The sequence below is a fragment of the Arvicola amphibius genome, chromosome 4 (genome assembly GCF_903992535.2).
Source record: "Arvicola amphibius chromosome 4, mArvAmp1.2, whole genome shotgun sequence".
Classification (NCBI taxonomy): Eukaryota; Metazoa; Chordata; class Mammalia; order Rodentia; family Cricetidae; genus Arvicola; species Arvicola amphibius.
Window position 1 is genome coordinate 19,247,006 of NC_052050.1, and position 17,806 is coordinate 19,264,811.

General features: G+C 53.3%; 2 protein-coding genes across 8 annotated transcripts; one reads left to right on the forward strand and one right to left on the reverse strand.

The window, feature by feature from the left end:
- The first annotated feature begins 4,282 nt into the window (after nucleotides 1-4,282).
- Atxn7l3 (ataxin 7 like 3) lies at nucleotides 4,283-11,551 on the forward strand. 6 transcript variants are annotated; one of them, XM_038326967.1, is made up of 13 exons: nucleotides 4,283-4,418; nucleotides 5,754-5,864; nucleotides 6,158-6,290; nucleotides 6,516-6,687; nucleotides 6,860-6,957; nucleotides 7,130-7,152; nucleotides 7,450-7,516; nucleotides 7,638-7,723; nucleotides 8,023-8,091; nucleotides 8,320-8,363; nucleotides 8,600-8,671; nucleotides 8,752-8,909; nucleotides 9,007-11,551. In XM_038326967.1, the coding sequence occupies exons 2-13, from the start codon at nucleotides 5,814-5,816 to the stop codon at nucleotides 9,153-9,155; spliced, it is 1,122 nt and encodes a 373-aa protein (XP_038182895.1). In that variant the 5' UTR covers nucleotides 4,283-4,418; nucleotides 5,754-5,813; the 3' UTR covers nucleotides 9,156-11,551. The 6 variants fall into 6 exon arrangements, with proteins under 6 accessions (XP_038182895.1, XP_038182894.1, XP_038182893.1 ...); XM_038326966.1 differs by lacking the exon at nucleotides 4,283-4,418 and adding an exon at nucleotides 4,544-5,338; XM_038326965.1 differs by lacking the exon at nucleotides 4,283-4,418 and adding an exon at nucleotides 4,544-5,111.
- A 59-nt stretch (nucleotides 11,552-11,610) lies between these two features.
- Nucleotides 11,611-15,760, reverse strand: Tmub2 (transmembrane and ubiquitin like domain containing 2). Of its 2 annotated transcripts, XM_038326972.1 has the most exons (4): nucleotides 15,607-15,736; nucleotides 15,048-15,153; nucleotides 12,996-13,559; nucleotides 11,611-12,772 (listed from the first exon to the last, which is right to left on the reverse strand). In XM_038326972.1, the coding sequence occupies exons 2-4, from the start codon at nucleotides 15,080-15,082 to the stop codon at nucleotides 12,409-12,411; spliced, it is 963 nt and encodes a 320-aa protein (XP_038182900.1). In that variant the 5' UTR covers nucleotides 15,083-15,153; nucleotides 15,607-15,736; the 3' UTR covers nucleotides 11,611-12,408. The 2 variants fall into 2 exon arrangements, with proteins under 2 accessions (XP_038182900.1, XP_038182901.1); XM_038326973.1 differs by lacking the exon at nucleotides 15,048-15,153 and having other exon boundaries at nucleotides 15,607-15,760.
- Nucleotides 15,761-17,806: the final 2,046 nt, after the last annotated feature.

Sequence of the window (17,806 nt, forward strand, 5' to 3'; positions counted from 1 at the left end):
GTCTGTACTAACTGGTATGGAACCCGGACAGTGCCCAAAGAGCACCACCATCCAGCAGCCATGGCCAAGTGTGAAATGAACTGGATGGTCCATTGTATGGAATCTGGTGTGAGGATGGCCACTGGTGGGGATACGAGGACACACTCAAAGAAACCGAGGTGCCAGAAGAGTTCTGAATGTGCAAATTCCTTAAGGCAAGGGTTTTTAGGACATTATTTTGATAAGAAAAAACCAAACAGCTGGATGGTGGTAGCCTTTAGTACCAACATTTAGCAGGAAGAAGCAGGTGCATCTCTGTGAGTTCGAGGCCAGCCTGGTCTACAGAGCTAGTACCAGGACAGCTAGGGCTGTTATACAAAGAAACCCTGTCTGGCAAAAACACCAGAAAGAAAGAAAGAAAGAAAGAAAGAAAGAAAGAGAGAGAGAGAGAGAGAGAGAGAGAGAGAGAAAGAGAGAGAGAGAGGGAGGGAAGAGGGAGGAGGGAGGGAGGGAAGAAAGAAAGAAAAAAAGAAAGAAAGGAAAAAACCAAGTAGTATCACTATGAAGAAACCTGAAAGGGGTATGTATAGCTGATTTATACAAACCCAGAGACAGATTTGGGGTTTCAACCTGAAGGTCAGAAAAGCAAAACAGCCGGGCGGTGGTGGCACACGCCTTTAATCCCAGCACTCGGGAGGCAGAGGCAGGCGGATCTCTGAGTTCAAGGCCAGCCTGGTCTACAAGAGCTAGTTCCAGGACAGGCTCTAGAAACTACAGGGAAACCCTGTCTCGAAAACAAAACAAAACAAAACAAAACAAAACAAAAAAAACCAGAAAAGCAAAACAGTCAGCCAGCCACTGGCTCTTGCCTCTCAGTCTGAAATGGTGATCCTGGAGTCTGAAATGGTGATCCTGCCTCCAGGAATCCTCAGAATGAGACTGAAAGCTGTCTCCTCCCATTTTATATTCCTCTCTAGTGCTGGGATTAAAGGTGTGCACCACTACCATCCATTTTCTGTGACAAACTAGTGTGGCTACTGGGATTAAAGGTGTGTGTGACCACTGCCTGGTCTGTAAGGCTGACTAGTGGGGCTGCTTTACTCTCTGATCTTCAGGCAAGCTTTATTAAAATACAAATGAAATCTACAAAAGTGACCTACAGGGGTGGGAGACAGGTCAAGTCTCAGGTCATGCTTTGCTTGCTTCCAAAGCCTGTCTCACTTCTTCTTTTTTTTTTTTTAAAGATTTATTTATTTATTATGTATACAACATTTTGCCTCGATGTATGCCTGCACGCCAGAGGAGGGCGCCAGATCTCAGTACAGATGGTTTTGAGCCACCATGTGGTTGCTGGGAATTGAACTCAGGACCTCTGGAAGAGCAGCCAGTGCTCTTAACCTCTGAGCCATCTCTCCAGCCCCCTGTCTCACTTCTTTCCTCTAATTCCAAGTCCAACCATCTTCTGAGTCTCTGCTGTTTGGTCTCACAGTGATCCCAGTTTCTCTGAAACCAAATCTATCGTCTTCCCATGTCCTCCAGCAAATTCTTTATCTTCAGGTGTTTTTAGGCTCTCCCTCTCCACTCCGTACAGCTCAGTCAATAGCGAAAGCTCGTTGCTTGCTGCTTTAGTCCCATGCCAGGATGGTAATATATAAGCACAGGTCTGGCCAGATGCCCACAGGTCTCCTCACTGACTGATGGTTGAAACCCACAGTCTCTTCAGCACATCTTTGGTCCTATATGATCTAGCTTGCTCATATCCTGTTGCTGACTGCTCCATATACCCCTTTGTTCCTTTGCTCCAGCTGGGCAGCCAGCCCTTGGTCAGATCCAATCCATTTTTTTTTTTTTGAAACAGGATCTCATTATGTAGTGAGACAGGAACCTTACCATGATCAAGATGGCCTGTAACTCAAGAGATCAGCCTGCCTCTGTCCTCTGGTGCTGGGACAAAAGGCATGTGCCACCACACCTGGCCACGTTCTTTTTGTTTTTAGTGCTGGTGTCCGATCTGATCTATATACTGACATTTTCTGTTGGACTGCCTATTATTTACATCCTTTGAGGTCTTCTCCTGCCCACCTTTGGAATTATGTAAATCTCTTTCCTTTTTACCACACTAATTTTCAATTATTTTCCTTCATGTCTTCCTTCATATAGGAGACTATGAACTTCCTGAGGAAGCACAATTGTCCTATTCCACCCTTGTCTCTTAGCATCTGGATTGTGCTGTGAAGAACAACAATTTTTTAAAAAGAAAATGTTGTGAAGTTTGTAATGACAGCGAGGAGACTATAAAGAATGACTTAAAAATAGAGGGAAAAACAGAACTAACAGCTAGTGCTGGAGAGATGGCTCAGCCTTTAAAGGCTAGGCTCACAACCAAAAGGACAAGCGTTTGGTTCTCAACACCCACACCCACAGCTGTCTCTCTAGTTTAGAAGAGAGAAAGCTGGAGTAACAACTAATTGGCATGATGACACCACAGTACTGTAATGCCCGCACGCAGGAGGCTGAGGCAGGATGGGCTACATAAGGAGACCATGTGTCAACGGAGATTTTAAAAAAAACAAAACAAACCAAAGCCAACACAAGTTAAGATTTACCAGGCACCTGAGATAAAAGTCTCTTACACACTGACTTCCATGTTAGCTTCTGTTTTGTTTCTGAGACAGGGTCTTACTGTGTAGCACTAGAAGTATTTATGGAAACCAGGCTGACCTCAACTCAGAGATCCTCCTGCCTCTGCAGCGCTGTGATAAAAGGTGTGGCGTGATAGTCTTCACAATGCGATAGAGACTATCATTATGGAGGAAACAGACACAAGAAGCTTTTTCGCCTAGTCCAACCAGTTAAACTCAAACTAACGCGTGGTTTTAACTGCTTCGAAATATCTACCAACCGACCCCCAAAAATGTTTGCTGAAGACTGAAGAGCCAATGATGGTTTCAAAGTATGTCATTTCGGAGTCAGATCTTATCTGAAGGGAGAGGACGGTCACACACGTCCCAAGGCAGCAGACACGGCCACCTACATGTGAGCGCAAATCTAAACACCTCGGTGGTTGAGAAAAGGACCTTTCCTCCCGGAGGTAAGGAGGCGCGAGCATGCGGAGAAAGGCACGCCCAGCGGAGCAGCACTGAGTGTAGGCAGAGCCTGGCCCGTGCCAAGCAGGCTGTCTATGAGAGGTGGAGGGGTCCAGCGTGGGCTCAGGAAGCAGGAAAGGCGAGCAGGTGTGGGATCTAAATTCGGAGGAGGGCGGGGAACGCGCTCCGCTCAAAAGGGCGCAGCTCGCGTTGGGCAGTGGACCCTCTGCCCTCAGTTTTTCTCGGTTCGGAGGCCTAGGGTGGCCCACCCAGAAACCCTGAGCACGAATTCAGTGCGGCCCCTCCTCAGGGCTCTCCGCCCTGAGCGCCTAGCTGCACCCCACTACAAGCCCATTCTCCTCACACAAGTGACGGCATGCCTCGGGGTCAAAGTGGGGAGCGGCCGGGGAGCCCCGCGGGAAGGGCGGGGGTGCCTGGGCCGGAAGGCGTCCCAGGCTCGGCTGGGAGCCGGCGCTCTCTTTCGACGCCACCCCGTTGCCTCCGCCCCCGAGCCGGCCGGGACAGCACCAAGTCTCCGCCCCTGGCGCACCGCGCACCTCACCTTGAACGCTGCTCCACCCACCTCTAGCCTATTGGGCCGCTTGGGCCGAGGGGACCCGGCGATTGGCCGGGCTCGGCCACAGAGGCCCCGCCCACCGCTCCGCCCCAGTTCCCGTCCGCCGGTACTTTGGACGGCGGCGTGGCGCCCCTCCTCCCCTCCCGGTCCCCGCCCCCTGGAGCAAATGCTGCCGAGCTGCGGCCGCGGGGCAGATGCACGCGCTCGGGCCCTTCTAGCAAGCGCGAGCAGTCTCTGGGCGCGCGAAAGCGAAAGGAGGAAGAGGAAGGGAGGGCGAGGGCGGGGTGTTGAGGAGGGGCGGGAGGAGGAAGAGGAGGAGGTTGCAGCGCGCTCGCGCCTGGCCTCGCGCCCGCGCCGAGGGAGGGGGGAGAGGGGCGCGCGCGCGCACGCTCGCGTCCTCGCTCGCTCCATCCATCCTCCGGTCGCGGCACGCGCGCGCGCTCCGGGCTCGCGCCGCACCCCCCGCCCGGGAGAGGCGGGCTGGAGTGGGGGGCGGGGGGAGGGGCGCGCGGACGGCGCGCGGACTGCGCGCGGGCGGGGTGAGGTGAGGAGGAGGAGGCGGCGACGGGACGAGAAGGGAGGGGAAGGGGCCATGGCCGCCCGGTGAGGCGGCGAGGCGGGGGGGCAGCCCGACCCCCCGGCCCCGGCCCCGGGCCCCGGGGAGAGGCGAGGACGGACCGACGGACATGGGGCTCCGGAGCAGCCGCCGCCGCCGCCGCCGCCGGAGGACGCGGCCCTAAGAGGCCGCCGGGCCCCGGCGCGGCCCCCCGGGCGGGGTGAGTACGGAACGGGGACGGGGGAGGGGCCTGCGGGGGGCGGGGGGCGGGGCCCGAGGCGGGGCTTGGGCCCCCTCCCCCCAGGTCTGGGTCAGCGCCCCTTCCCCTCCCCCCGGGCAGACGCGGAAACGCCCGGCTTTCCCCGGCTTCCCGGCCGGGCCGGGGCCCCCCGGTCTCCCCCTGGCTGGGTCCTCCTTGGGCGGGGCAGGGCCGGCCGGGGAGGGGGCGCGGGGCCTTTGTTAGGGAGCCAGGCCCCAGCCCCCGGGACAATAGAGACACCCTCCCGGACTCCTTTCCCCGGCCGGTCCGGGCTCTGGGCTGGCGGCGACCGAGAGGGGTCGGGACGCGTCCCACTCTGCCTACTCTCTGGGGGTCGGTCTGTCCCGGCCCGCCGCCGGCCTTGGGCGGCTCGGCTCTCCTCCCCCCCAGTCGGTATGATGCAGCAGCAGTGCCGCAAGGACGGGAGAAGAGCCGCGGCACGGCCTGCTACCCTTCCCAGTGCCCCTGGCTCATTTGTCAGTCCCCACCCCACTCGAGGCCGGCAGCGTCTTAAACTCGTACCCACCGTTCAGTGGGGCCCCGAACTGTGGGCGCTGTTTCTGAATCCTACGGTGGGGATTTCTGGACTTTGGGACTCTTGGAGAGACTTCCGGGCTGGTCCTGAGGGAGGGAGGGTGCGATCTAAAAGAACAGGTAAGGGGAGTGCCCACTCCTCGCGTGCTTGCCACGGTGCTCTCCTCTGCTGTTCGCGATGGCTGGAAATGCCCTTCGCCTGTAGGCTTCTGTGGGCTCTGTACCTCTCGTAAACTGGCAGGCTTATTTTAAGAGAAGACACTGAGGTGAAGGTTGTAGGGTCTTAGGGCCATTCCTACTTCTGGTAGCAGTACCCCCCCAAGTGGACATCCTGGCTGAAAGCAGAGGTGACTCCGAGAGCCCTTAGGGAAAGGGGGGTTGTCTTGAGGAGTCTGTGCAGTTCTTTGCCACACCCTGTGGGTTTGCTTTGAGGCCTTAGAGTTCCTTCTCCTCCCCCTGCTGCATTGCACCATGGGTATCAAAGAGGGGTTTGAGTTTTGGGTACCTGGGATGAGCTGCTGCCTCCTATAGACCCAGAATCTGATTGGCAGTACAGTTCAGGGCCTGAGCTTAGGCCTAGGAAGGACTAGGCCACCTCTGGTTTTCAGGCCCTGAAAACCATCAGACTTAGAGATCCGGGGCCTTGGGGAGGGAAGACTCTGATGCCAGGATTAAGCCCTGGGCTCGGAGGTGGGGAGGGGAGGTGGCAGTCTTTGGAGGTGTCTTGGACTAACACCAACACCCCCACCTCCATGTGTGCAGCCGTGTTGCCGCCCGCTGTGCTATGAGCAGTCAGAGCGCCGTCTCCACAAGAGTTTACAAATGAAAATGGAGGAAATGTCTTTGTCTGGCCTGGATAACAGCAAACTAGAGGTGAGGGCTCCCCCACGTGTGCCTCTAGTTCTTTCTCTTGATGTCTCTGTGTCGCTGTATCTGGCATCTATGTCAAAGAGGAATTTAGGTAGTCAGCCTTGTTCCTGAGAGGGAATAACCAGCTGAAAAGACCCAAGGATCTGGGAGGAAGAAAGAACTGGAAAAATCAAGGTGGGGAAAGTGGCAAAGAAAGCAGCATGCTTGGTCAGGGCCAGGATATTTTGTTGGTGAGAGTTTTTCAGTCCAGGGGGGTGCCACCCTTGTGACCATGGATGTTCTCTCCTGGGGCCCAGGCCATCGCTCAGGAGATATATGCGGACCTGGTCGAGGATTCTTGTTTGGGATTCTGCTTTGAGGTACACCGGGCTGTCAAGTGCGGCTACTTCTTCCTGGATGATACGGATCCTGATAGCATGAAGGATTTTGGTGAGCTTCAGGGTAGAAGGAGAGTGGTCTAGTTCTGCCCAGGGTGGGGAGGTGGAGGTAGGAGGGGTGGGACTCAGAGGGTTTCCTAGAAACTGCCCTGATGCAAAGCCTGGAGCTCCTGTGAGCTTAGGCAGGGATGAGTTTAAAGAGGACATGGGACCCTGGCAAGAACAAGAGGTGAGGGTACCCTGCCTGCTCTGATCGCCACGCCTCTCCTGCCCCCAGAGATCGTGGACCAGCCTGGGTTGGACATCTTTGGACAGGTTTTCAACCAGTGGAAGAGCAAGGAGTGTGTTTGCCCCAATTGCAGTCGCAGTATTGCTGCGTCCCGCTTTGCCCCCCACCTGGAGAAGTGCCTGGGAATGGGTCGGAACAGCAGCCGGATCGCCAACCGTCGGTGAGAACCTCTTTGCTGCCTGCACCAGCAATACACATCGTGTGCAGTCTGCACCGCGGTGTAGTCCCATGGGGGCAGAGGGTAGGCTGTATTTGGGCCTCACATACTTCTCTGTAAAATAACGTGCAAATTGGTGGTAACCTTGACCCTTTCTCTTCTCACCTCTGGGCAGGATTGCCAATAGCAACAATATGAACAAGTCTGAGAGCGACCAAGAAGACAATGATGACATCAATGACAATGACTGGTCCTATGGCTCAGAGAAGAAAGGTGTTTGGGGCTCTGGGGCAACCTGGGAGAAACGGGTGAAGTGGGAAAGTTAGAGCATATATTTGCCATAAACTGTCTTGATGATGAGGGAAGAATGTAGTTTTTAAAAACATGGAAGTGTTGAAATCGAGAACTTCAAATAACCGTGTTCTTTGTTCTGTTGTTCCCCCAGCCAAGAAGAGAAAATCAGACAAGGTGAGAGCCGGGGCGAGCCTGGGGGAAATTTGGGTGAAGGACAGATAACCCTCCCTTTTGGGCAGGGAGTGCTCAGGTCTTTTTATTCAAGTGTGATGTCACTGGGTGGAGGGGGGGCTCTCTGGGATTGGGAATAAGGGGCAGGGGAGCTCCCTCTGATGGGAGGGAAGGAGGGAATGTAGGCAGATAGGCCTGTTCCCGGGGAGGAATAGTATGAGTTTGAGGTTGTTTCTTTGTCAAATCTTTATTCCTTCCCTGGGTTCTCGGCTCCCCCTTATCGTTGCCCTTTCCCCAAAGCTATGGTATCTCCCATTCCAGAACCCTAATTCCCCTCGAAGATCCAAGTCTTTAAAACACAAAAATGGTAAGTGGGGCTAGACCAACAGGGGCACTGCTAGCTGTATCATCACAGGGCTGGTAGTGGGGGTGGGAGGGAGGGCCTGTGAGCCTTCTGTCACCCCCACTTCCTCTCTGGTTATTTTCAGGGTTCTCTGTCTGTACCTCTGCATCAAACACCCTTCCCCTTCTTTTTTCTTCTTCAGGGGAACTTAGCAACTCCGATCCTTTTAAGGTGAGTAGAAGCTCCCTTTTTATGCCTTTCCTCATTACCCTTGTGAGCTGACTGGGATTTGGACAAGGGAGGTCAGGATGCTGACAACTAGAAATGGTTGTGGGGCTGTTTTGAGTCTTGGGTGTTCATGTGCTCTGTGGGTCCCATCTCCTTGTCCATATGCAGGTAGGTTGGAAGGACTCTTAGAATACAGAATGGAGGCAGGGATGAGAGGGACTGAGTCTCCATTCCCACCCCTTTCCTATCTGTTCTCTTTTGTTTCTAAACTTCTCTGATCTGTACCTCTGGTTCTCTCACAGTATAGCAACTCAACTGGGATCAGCTATGAGACCCTGGGGCCAGAAGAGCTACGGAGCCTGCTCACCACGGTGTGTGATTGAAAAGGGGGGAGGTTTGGCACGGGCTGGGCAGTGGGTAAAAGGACCCTGAAAGACACAGGTGACATAGCAGCTGGAGCCATAGCTTTCTCTGAGAGTGGGCTTCCTGTTCCACCTGCTCTGGGGCTGCTTTCTACTTGGGCAGTTTAGCATTGGCACAGCATCTAGTGTTTGGAGTAGGCCCCCTACCCCTCCTTTCAGCTTATGTTCCTCTTCCAGCAATGTGGAGTGATTTCTGAACATACCAAGAAGATGTGCACAAGGTGAGCACAGAAACTAAAAGGGGGGCTGATCCCGTGGGTATGGGTCGGGAGTACCCCTGGATTTGAGCAATGGGCCATCGTTCTTAACCTTCCCTTCATCTAATAGACCTTACTTACCAGGCCACCATCTAGGGATTCACCACTGACTCTTTCCCTGTCCCTCCAGCTTCTGCTCCACCTGAGTTCCTGAAGTCCTTTCCTGCCTTGTCAGGGTCTGATCATTCTGTCCCCACCAGGTCACTACGCTGTCCCCAGCACACGGATGAACAGAGGCGAACCGTACGGATATATTTCCTTGGGCCTTCAGCGTAAGTTAACTTTCCATATGGGTGGTGGGTTGGGTTGGTGGTCTCTTTCCCTAACATGTTTCTTTGACTCCTCTTTCCAGCGTCCTTCCAGAGGTCGAGAGTTCCTTGGATAATGACAGCTTTGACATGACTGACAGCCAGGCCCTCATCAGCCGACTTCAGTGGGATGGCTCTTCTGATCTTTCACCTTCTGATTCAGGCTCCTCCAAGACTAGTGAAAATCAAGGATGGGGTCTAGGTATACAATGCCAATTGATCTCAGAGGCTTTGGGCAGTGGGGCGCCGCCTCTCCCTTCATCATTCCACTCTCATCTCTTGTGCCTCCTCCTCTGTAGGTACCAACAGCTCTGAATCACGGAAAACCAAGAAAAAGAAATCCCATCTGAGCTTGGTAGGGACTGCCTCCGGCCTGGGCTCCAACAAGAAGAAAAAGCCAAAGCCACCGGCTCCCCCAACGCCCAGCATCTATGATGACATCAACTGACTTGGGTGCAAGGGATAGCCTTTGGCTGAGAGAGCCCTCTCTCCCGACCCCCACCCAGGCAGCATAGCCTGGCATATGGACAGCTGCTGGGGGTTTGGGCTTGGGAAGCTTGGTGGGCCAGGCAGGCAGAGGATCCAGTTATGTGCCCCTGGGGGGTGTCAGGGTCCTCTGCAACGAAGCATGACCCCTCGGCGTGCAGGACTCAGACCTGGACATATTATGCCTTGGACATAAGTTTGGTGGGGAGGTGGTTTTCCTATTTATTCTGTGAGTTACTGGATGTCCAGCTAGGCTGGGGGCCTGATATGGGCACTGTGCCAGGGCACTGCCTGCTCCCCACCCCAGGAACTGGACTAAGCCCTGCCGAGGGGCATTATGGCTACCCAGGTGGCTTTGGTTTGGAAGCTGAGCCCAGAGGGGGCCTCCCCTGGCTGCCCTCAGCAATGTGAATGGGTCCGGTGCTTGGAGCTGAGGGGCAGGGCTGGTGTGTCCTGTCTGTGTGCAGAGTCCTATCAGATGTCCCCAGTCCCTGGGGTCGGCAGGCAGAGTGCTGTCTGCTGAGGTGGGCGTCCAGAACTGCCTCACAGGGGCAGCCCTTTCCCCTCAGTCCCCATGGGCCTCCTTGGCAGCAGGAGCTGTCCTTTGTTGTTGGGTGCCAGGAAAGGGCCTCCAGCCTCTACAGCTTCAAGGAATGGGACTGGGAGGGTAGGAAGAGGGAGCCTGTATCAGAGTGGCCCCCTGCCCTCCCTGCCCCAGGGCTGTGAGGACAGCCCAGGTGAGAGGGACGGTGCTGCTTTATTTGAAATGTTTCTTACCTCATTCCCTGCCCCAGGAAGGGGCCCAGCCTCACCCTCCTGGGGTGGCCCATGTTCTCCCTCCCATCCTGCCCCCCCCCCGCGCCCTGCCCTGCTGGGGCAGCCTGAGTTCCCAGCTGCTGCTTGCCACCCCTTCCACCTTGACCAGCTTTGGTTCCTCTCAGTGCTCCCGCCTCTAAAGCCTGCCCTGTTCCCCTCCTCCCTTGCCGCTTTTAAGTTATTTATTCTGTACTTGTGGTTTGGGGCTCTGAGGAAAAACCCTAATCTTGTGCCTCTCTCCCTTTGCTAGGAATAGGGTGGGATGAGAAGGTAGTCTCTGCCCTGGGTTGTCAGCAGAGGTTGGGGGGGATACTGTTGCCCCTCTGTGGGACTGTCATGACTGTCATGCCTGGCTTACATCCTCAAGAGATGTACTGTCACACCTCCCAAGTAGGTGGTATCATGCCTTGGAACTGAGCTGGAGGACCTGGGTATGGGCTAGAAGAGTACAGCTGACTGACAGGGATGGGATTGACCCTGAGCCACGTTTTCTGGCACTTGCTATACATGTCCCCTCTCTTCCTAGGAGGAGCTACTCCCATGTTGGGTAGCTAGTACCCAGGACTGGTTGGACTGATTTGGTTAGGGACCCTAGAGGGTTAAGGGAACAACAGAGCTAGGGTTGCAGTACCCTGTCTGGAACCCCAGTCTCCCCCTGGGGTGGATCTGATTGTGGCTGATGCCTGGTTACAAATTGGTTTTTAACCCAAGCATTGTGATTATTTTTTAAAAAGTCAAACCAATTTTGGCAGGAGTTAGAATAAATTCTGGAGCCTGGGCTCCTCTGTCCTTGGCCCTCTACAGCCTTCTCCCTTGAGGGGGAACTAGAGGGAGAGAGAAGGTTCTCAGCTGCCCCCAAGCACAGTCTTGGGAGCCTGCTGAAGGTCAGGGGAAGCCAGCCCAGGCTGCTATCCCTTTGGAGACTTAGCTGCAGCTCAAGCCAACTCACTCTGCTCTCCCACCTCTCCCTCTCCTGGTTGGAGGGAGTAGTTTGGGAACTGGTTTGTCCACAAAAACTTCCCTATTGTTCCTTGGCTCACCCTCAGGGCAGAGCCCCCTGCCCAGGCTGGGTAAGAGATGGGCTTGGTCCAGCAGGGACCCTGAGGGAACAAACCCCTTCCTTCTGGGGAGTATGCCCCCCCCTACCATGTAGTTGAGCAGGGGCTAAGAACTCCCCACTCCCTCTAACAGCAGGCTGTGTGGGTTTCAATTCCCATCCTCCCCACCCTGGCTAGGTGTCGTCCACCTTGTATCCTATCATGTGTCTGAGTGTGTGTGGGGGATTCTGTACTAATTTCCATGGCCGGTGGCTTTTCCTTCCATGCATCACTCCCCCCCGCATGCCCAGGGGCCACCCGCCTGGCATTACCGCATGCTGGGGTCATTGGGGGAGGGGGGTGGGGCTCACGCTGTCCTGTGGTCTTGAGATTTTTATTTTTGCATATGTAATCCATCCTGTACAGGTAGCTAACTTTGTAAACGCTGTGTATTCCCTCTGCCCCCATGGCTGCTGGTGTAAATAAACTGCATCTCCCGTTGGTAGCCTGGCCTACCCACCCTCAATGCCATGTTGTTGAGGGTAGAGCAGTCACAAAAGAAGCTCCACAACCACAAAATGCAACTTTATTCACTCATACTGACCCATCATCTAAGGGCCTAGGGCAGGGCGATCTATACCCAGAGCTGTCGTTGGAGCTGGGCAGGACACTGGATTACAGCCAGTATGCTCTTGCAGTTTTAGGCCTAGGCTAGCAGCTGTGGCCTGGCCCCTCCATGGTGGGGAGGCTTGGGCTTCTGCCCCAACCCCTTTCCTAACTGAGCTCTATGCCGGCTATGTGGGGGGAGGGAGAAAAAGGGCAAGCAAAGTGCTTTAAAAGAAAGCAAAATATCCTATTCCCGCTCCAAGGGGTACAGGGAGGAGGTGGTGGCAGCTGGATGCATGTAGGGAAAGTTAGTACAGACTTTATCCCTGCCTGTGAATTTAGTTTCCAAAGATCTGCACTCATCTAAGGCAAGGAAGTAGTACTCCCTGCAGAGGAAAGCTGAGGCCATGCTGAGCTGCCCTGGCAGGAACCCTAGGGGCTAAGGAGCAGACATGCAAAAAAATGAAGCCAGGAAGAAAGACCCAGAGCCCAAGCCTCTCACCGAGCTTTGAACTTTGGGATTCCAAAAGGGAAGATGATATCCTTGTTTCTACCTGAGTTGTGCTTGCAGTGAGATCTGTACCCTGTGGATAATGAGGGAGGCCACACAACTGTTTGAGTCCTATGGACAGGGTACCCACCATATTCCTTCCATCCCTTCCTCCCTCACCAGGTCCTTTGGGCCCAGCTCTGGCCAGGAAAAGGGGGGAAGCCATGAAGGAGAAAGACCATGCCTTTCATTGTCTCCTGGTGTCCTTATCGTCCATACATCCCAAATACTAGGAAACTGAAGAAGACCGTGACTCCCACCAAGGAGACAGTGGCAGGTGCTGTGAAGAACTGGCGGTAATTGATACGGAAGTACCAGACCACACCCAAGAGCACCACAAATACAGGCACCATGAGGCTGCCCACATTGACACCAAGGCTGGATGACTCAGTGGCTGAGGGGGTCAAGGAGCCTGAGGGGCCAGAAACAGGTGCCCCTGGGGGTGAGCGATGGCAGTGAATCACACAGTTGTCAGTAATGTTCAGGGAACTCAGTGTGCGTGCTGGGTCCTGCAGCAGCCGACCCTGGAATATCAGCTTCATCTGGCTCTCTTGTCCAGGGAAGTATTTGCTACAAGGATGAAAGGAAAGACTGGGTAAGGAACAAGAATATATAGGCCTGGACCAACAAAGCAAGGCATGGAAGAGACTAATGGGCCGTCTATAGGAAGTTCCCCTTAGCAGAGGCCAGCCATTAAAACTCCTCTAGTGATATCGAATCTGCACCACCTCTTTCAGGGAAACCAGTGCCTGAGGCACAAGTCATGAGTAACTGCTCTTTCCAGCCTACTCACCTCTTTAGAGTACCCACAGTGTCCTCTGGCCTGGCCACAGCCAGCTTCTCGGTGTCATTGAGGAACTTGAGCCGAACATTGATGAAGCTGGGGCTGGGAGAGAGGCAGGTGCGATCATCTAATCCCAGTGGAGCTTCTGGATGGCTGCTCTCCAGGCCTGCTTGTCTTTTGGATAGGCCTTGGATATCCAGGAGATGCTCAAGACTGGGCTCCACATCTGCCCTAGCTCCAGGTTCCCCAGTGGAGTCTCCCCCAGTGTCACTGGTCTCTTCAGCCTTCTCTTCATTCCCCTCTGACGGATGGGGGATTTCAGTTGGTTCTGGAGTGCCTTGGCTTACCAGCTGGTCCACATGCCCCAGGTGGAGAACAGATGTGTCGCCCGCTGATACAATGGTGCCCAGTAATTGGTTGTTACTGCTGTCTGCTACGTAGGTAGAGAGCCAGGCTAGGACCAAGGCTAGAATCAGCACCACTACACCTGCCACCACCATCACCTCATTACCCACACCCTCAATGAGGGTGACATCAGAGAGCTCCATGGCCTGGCTGCTGCCTGGGTCCACACTGCAGGAACAAAGGAGGATAGTAGCATCAGCAGGGCCTGGGGGGTGACAACAAGCTTTCTAGTTTGTTTAGACTCTGAGTCAGGCTAGAGGGGAAAAAAAAAGTTGGGAGTTTGTGGTGTTTTGTAGTCAACCTCCCTACCTGTAGTAGACCCTCAATCTCAAGCTGAGGATTTACCCTTGGCCTCTATTGTGAAACTCTAGCTTTCAGACTCTGTTCCCATAAAGAGCACAGGTCACCAGAAAAGCCTCATAAGCTTGTCACCAGCTGCTGGTTGCTTTTTTAATTATTTTAATTTTTTTTTTTTTTTTTGATATTTGGAGGAGAATGGAGAAAGAACATTTGCTTCTTCCCTTCTCTTCAAGTCTGGGTATCTCTGTCCTGGAATACCACTCTATAGACCAGGCTAACTTCAAACTCAAGAGCTCCACCTGCCCCTGCCTCTGGAATGCTGGGATTAAAGGCCTGCGCCACCGCCACCACACCTGGCTCCATATGCTTCTTTAAGTCTGGAGTTTCTCTAAGATTCCTAACACGTGGTCAAGCACACATGGCCCCCTAAGCAGCCTCAGCCAGACCTTCAAAAACCGCCAAGACTCCTTTCCAGGCACTGTGCAGCCAGCCCCGCCAGACTCATCAGATTACATCTCACTCATGGCCACAGACCCATGCATGCACAGCTGTCAAGAGCCAAAATAAATACATTTTGCTCTATCAATGACAGAATCAGATAACTTCAAGTGGATAAATGTATTGAGACTATCAGCAGGCACGTTCGTCTCCTACATAATTGTTCTGGCAAGTTCTGGGGAGCTGCATGGGACAGACACCAGAAACACTGCCTTCTTGGGTCACCATGGGCTTGGCTCACAACAGTAAAACCACTGCCCCAGCATACACCACTCCAGTTATCCAGAACTTGGGAAATGAAAGCAGTGGGATCAAGGGTTCAAGACAAGCCTCCACTACATTGCAAATTCAAGGTCAGCCCTAGACTACATGAAGAAGCTTTTAAAAAAAAATTCCTGAGTAATAATTATTTGGAAAGATTTCCCAGCCCTTATTTCATCCTGTCTTGTGCTGTGGAGGTTCTCCCTCTGCCGTTTCTTAGAAAAGCATGGAGGATCTCTGCGTATTCCTTGGATAATCTCCTTCACAGCTGTCCCTGGGCAAGTCCATCTGGTAATCATCATCATCAGCCTATTCTCACAGCAAACATAAATGTCGTTACACTTAGAACCTGTCAATCTCTTTATTGATTTCTGGAAGAATCCTCTGTACAAAGCTCTCAGTGGCACGCCACAGTAGTCGCTCCAAGAATGTCTGTGGACAGACCGACATTCGAAGAGTTTCCATTAGCAAGAGACTGGCTCTGGAGTCAGGGAAACAAAGTTCGCGGTCTAGTCCCTCTCCTAGCTATGGAGCTGCCAACAACTCCCGACGCCTCAGCTCTGCCAGCACTAAAGTGGGGTTGAAAATGGTACCTACCTCATAAGGTTGCTTTGAAGATGACGTGAAAGCATCGAAGCAAAACAATTTAAGAGTGTTCGATCAACAAATGATAGCAAATATGTCTCACTCCCACGACTGACCCCTGAAGATAAGGTTAATGTCAGGAACCGTGATTTACACAAAAGGAAACTGTGGCAAAAGCAGACGGAAACCGAGGACACAAACTGCCGTGGGCAGGGGCCGGACAGGACCCCGCGTCCGCCTGCTCCAAGGCCTCAGCTGTCCCCTCAGCCTGTGGACGCCCCCGACCCGGCTTTTCCTGAGGCGAAGGCTCTGTCCCCGTGGCAGCAGAGTCCACGAGCCCCCCCACCCCGGACGGAGGGCTTCCGGGTCACGGTGGCAGTGCCCAAGCCCAGCTCTCCTGTCCGGTGATGGTTAGGGTCAGGTGGGGGGGTCACAAACCATCCACACCCCTCAAACTTCGGGGCGGGGCGGAGGACCTAGGGGCGGGGCCTGCGGACGCGGAGAGTCATGGGAAATTCAAGGGGGTTTGTTTGAATCGGTCCTGTTCCTGGATGGGGAAGGAGCGGCTCACCTGACAAAGCCAGGATAAATGTTTTGACTTCGCCAGGGCAGTCTCTGCACCCGTCTTTCCGTAGGGGTCGGGGGAGGGGCTGGCAACTCAGGATTCTCTTCAGGGTCCGATCTCTTCCGGCTTTTCTCGGAAGCTGTTAACACCGGGACCGGAACTCCCGCCTCCCCGCCTTGTACTGATGACGCAAAGCTACGTAAGGCGGACTGACGTAAACAGAATCTTTAACTAAAAGTGCCTGATTGCACAGCGGCGGGAGGGGCGGAGTCATTGTTGGCGGGATTTCGGACTTCGGGCAATGAGACCACGCCCAGTGGGCGTGGTCATAGGACGTCCAGAGGTTAGAGGCGGGGCCAGAAGAGGAGGAGCGAATCGGGAAGGTGCTTGTGGAAGGGGCGTAGTTTCAGCCTGGCAGAGTGCACTGGCAGGCTCTGCTGGTGGATCCACGCTAGGCTTCCCTCTTTCCCTCCTTCCGGCTTCGCTCTCGAGCTCCGGAACTAATGGGATTCATTACTGCTCCGCCAGTGAGCACCGGGCTCCAATGTTGGGATCCGCAGGGTCTAGTATTTCTGACTTCTAAGAAAGTTGTTACCCGAGGAGACAGGCAAGAAGACAAGTTAGAGTCTTAAGTACTGGAAGATTCGCTTTGAGAAATAAAGCGGGAAGGCATTTCAGAAAGACAGATATACTGCCCTCTTAAAAATGATTGTGATTTATTTATTTATTTATTTATTTATTTATTTATTTATTTATTTATTTATTTATTTATTTATGTGCTTGTATGTGTATGCCATATGTGTATGGTTGCCTGCAGAGGCCAGAAGAGGGCACTGGATCCCCGGAACTAGGGTTGCAGGAGGCTATAAACCGCCAGTCTTGGGTACTGGTAAGAGAACTCAGATGTGGAAAGAATAAGCAAGTGCTCATGACCGATGAACCATCCCTTCAAGTCTATCACCCTCGATTAGCTTTCCCTTTTTTTCCTGTTAGAAGAGCAGTGGTTCTCAACCTGTGGGTCACCTCCTGAAGTTCCTTTTACAGGGTTTGAATATCAGATATCCTGCATATCAGATATTTTTATATGACTAGTCATAACAGTATAAAAGTTACAGCTATGAAGTAGCAACGAAAACAAAATATGAGGAATTAAAGGATCACAGCATCAGGACAATTGAGAACCATTGTAGCAGAGGAAGACCTTGCGCTTCTGATTTTCCTATCTCCGCCTCCTAAGTACTGGGACTACAGGTACCATGAGTGTAACTCAGCATTCTGATGGGTCTTAACTTGTTGGTCGTTTTTTAAAATTAAAATGTAGCTTAGCCGGGCGGTGGTGGCGCACGCCTTTAATCCCAGCACTCGGGAGGCAGAGACAGGCGGATCTCTGTGAGTTTGAGGCCAGCCTGGTCTACAAGAGCTAGTTCCAGGACAGGCTCTAAAAAAAGCTGCAGAGAAACCCTGTCTCGAAAAACCAAAAAAAAAAAAAAAAAAAAAAAGAGAGAGAAAAAAGAAATAAAATGTAGCTGGGCAGTGGTCACGCAGGCCTTTAATCCTAGCACTGGAGAGGCAGAGGCAGGTGGACCTCTGTGAGTTCAAGGTCAGCCTGGTCTACAGAACAAGGTCCAGGGCTATACAAAGAAACCCTGTCTTGAAGGAAAAAGTAATACTTTGGTGTTTCAAGACAAGGTTTCTCTAACAGCCCTGGCTTCCAGCTCAGGGGTGTAGTCCATTATCATGGTGGGACGTGGCAGCATGCAGGTGGACATGGCGCTGGAGAGGTAGCAGTAGCTGAGAGTTCTACATCAGGATGCACAGGCATGGAACTCATGTTACCAGCCTTGCAGCAAGAACCTTTACCCTGTGCCATCTCACTGGACCCTCCCTAGTCACGTCTCATGACACTTTATATGTGATGTTTATAGACAGTTGAGTTTAGGGATTTAAGTGTTTTTATCTTTATTTTCTCCCCCCCCCTTTTTTTTTGGAGGCAGGTCTCCAGGCTGATCCACCCTCCTGTCTCAGCCTCCCACCTGTTCGGATTGTAGACATCAGCCACTATGCCCTGCTTCCTTTTCGGTTTTTCAGAACAAAGTTTTCTGTGAAACAGTCCTGGTTGTCCTGAAACTCACTCTGTAGATCAGGCTGGCCTCAAAGTCAGAGATCTGTCTGTCTCTGCCTCCCAGAGGGCTGGAATTAAAGGTGT

Bases quoted from the DNA above. Each gene is read 5' to 3' on its own strand.
- Atxn7l3 (XM_038326967.1), top strand. From the start codon at position 5,814: ATGAAAATGGAGGAAATGTCTTTGTCTGGCCTGGATAACAGCAAACTA. The intron at 7,517-7,637 runs GTAAGTGGGGCT...GGTTATTTTCAG, and splicing joins GTCTTTAAAACACAAAAATG to GGTTCTCTGTCTGTACCTCT. The intron at 8,910-9,006 runs GTATACAATGCC...CCTCCTCTGTAG, and splicing joins AAATCAAGGATGGGGTCTAG to GTACCAACAGCTCTGAATCA.
- Tmub2 (XM_038326972.1), bottom strand. From the start codon at position 15,082: ATGCTTTCACGTCATCTTCAAAGCAACCTTATGAG. The intron at 13,560-15,047 runs GTAGGTACCATT...TTGTTCCTGCAG, and splicing joins CTTCAAAGCAACCTTATGAG to TGTGGACCCAGGCAGCAGCC. The intron at 12,773-12,995 runs GTGAGTAGGCTG...TCATCCTTGTAG, and splicing joins ACTGTGGGTACTCTAAAGAG to CAAATACTTCCCTGGACAAG.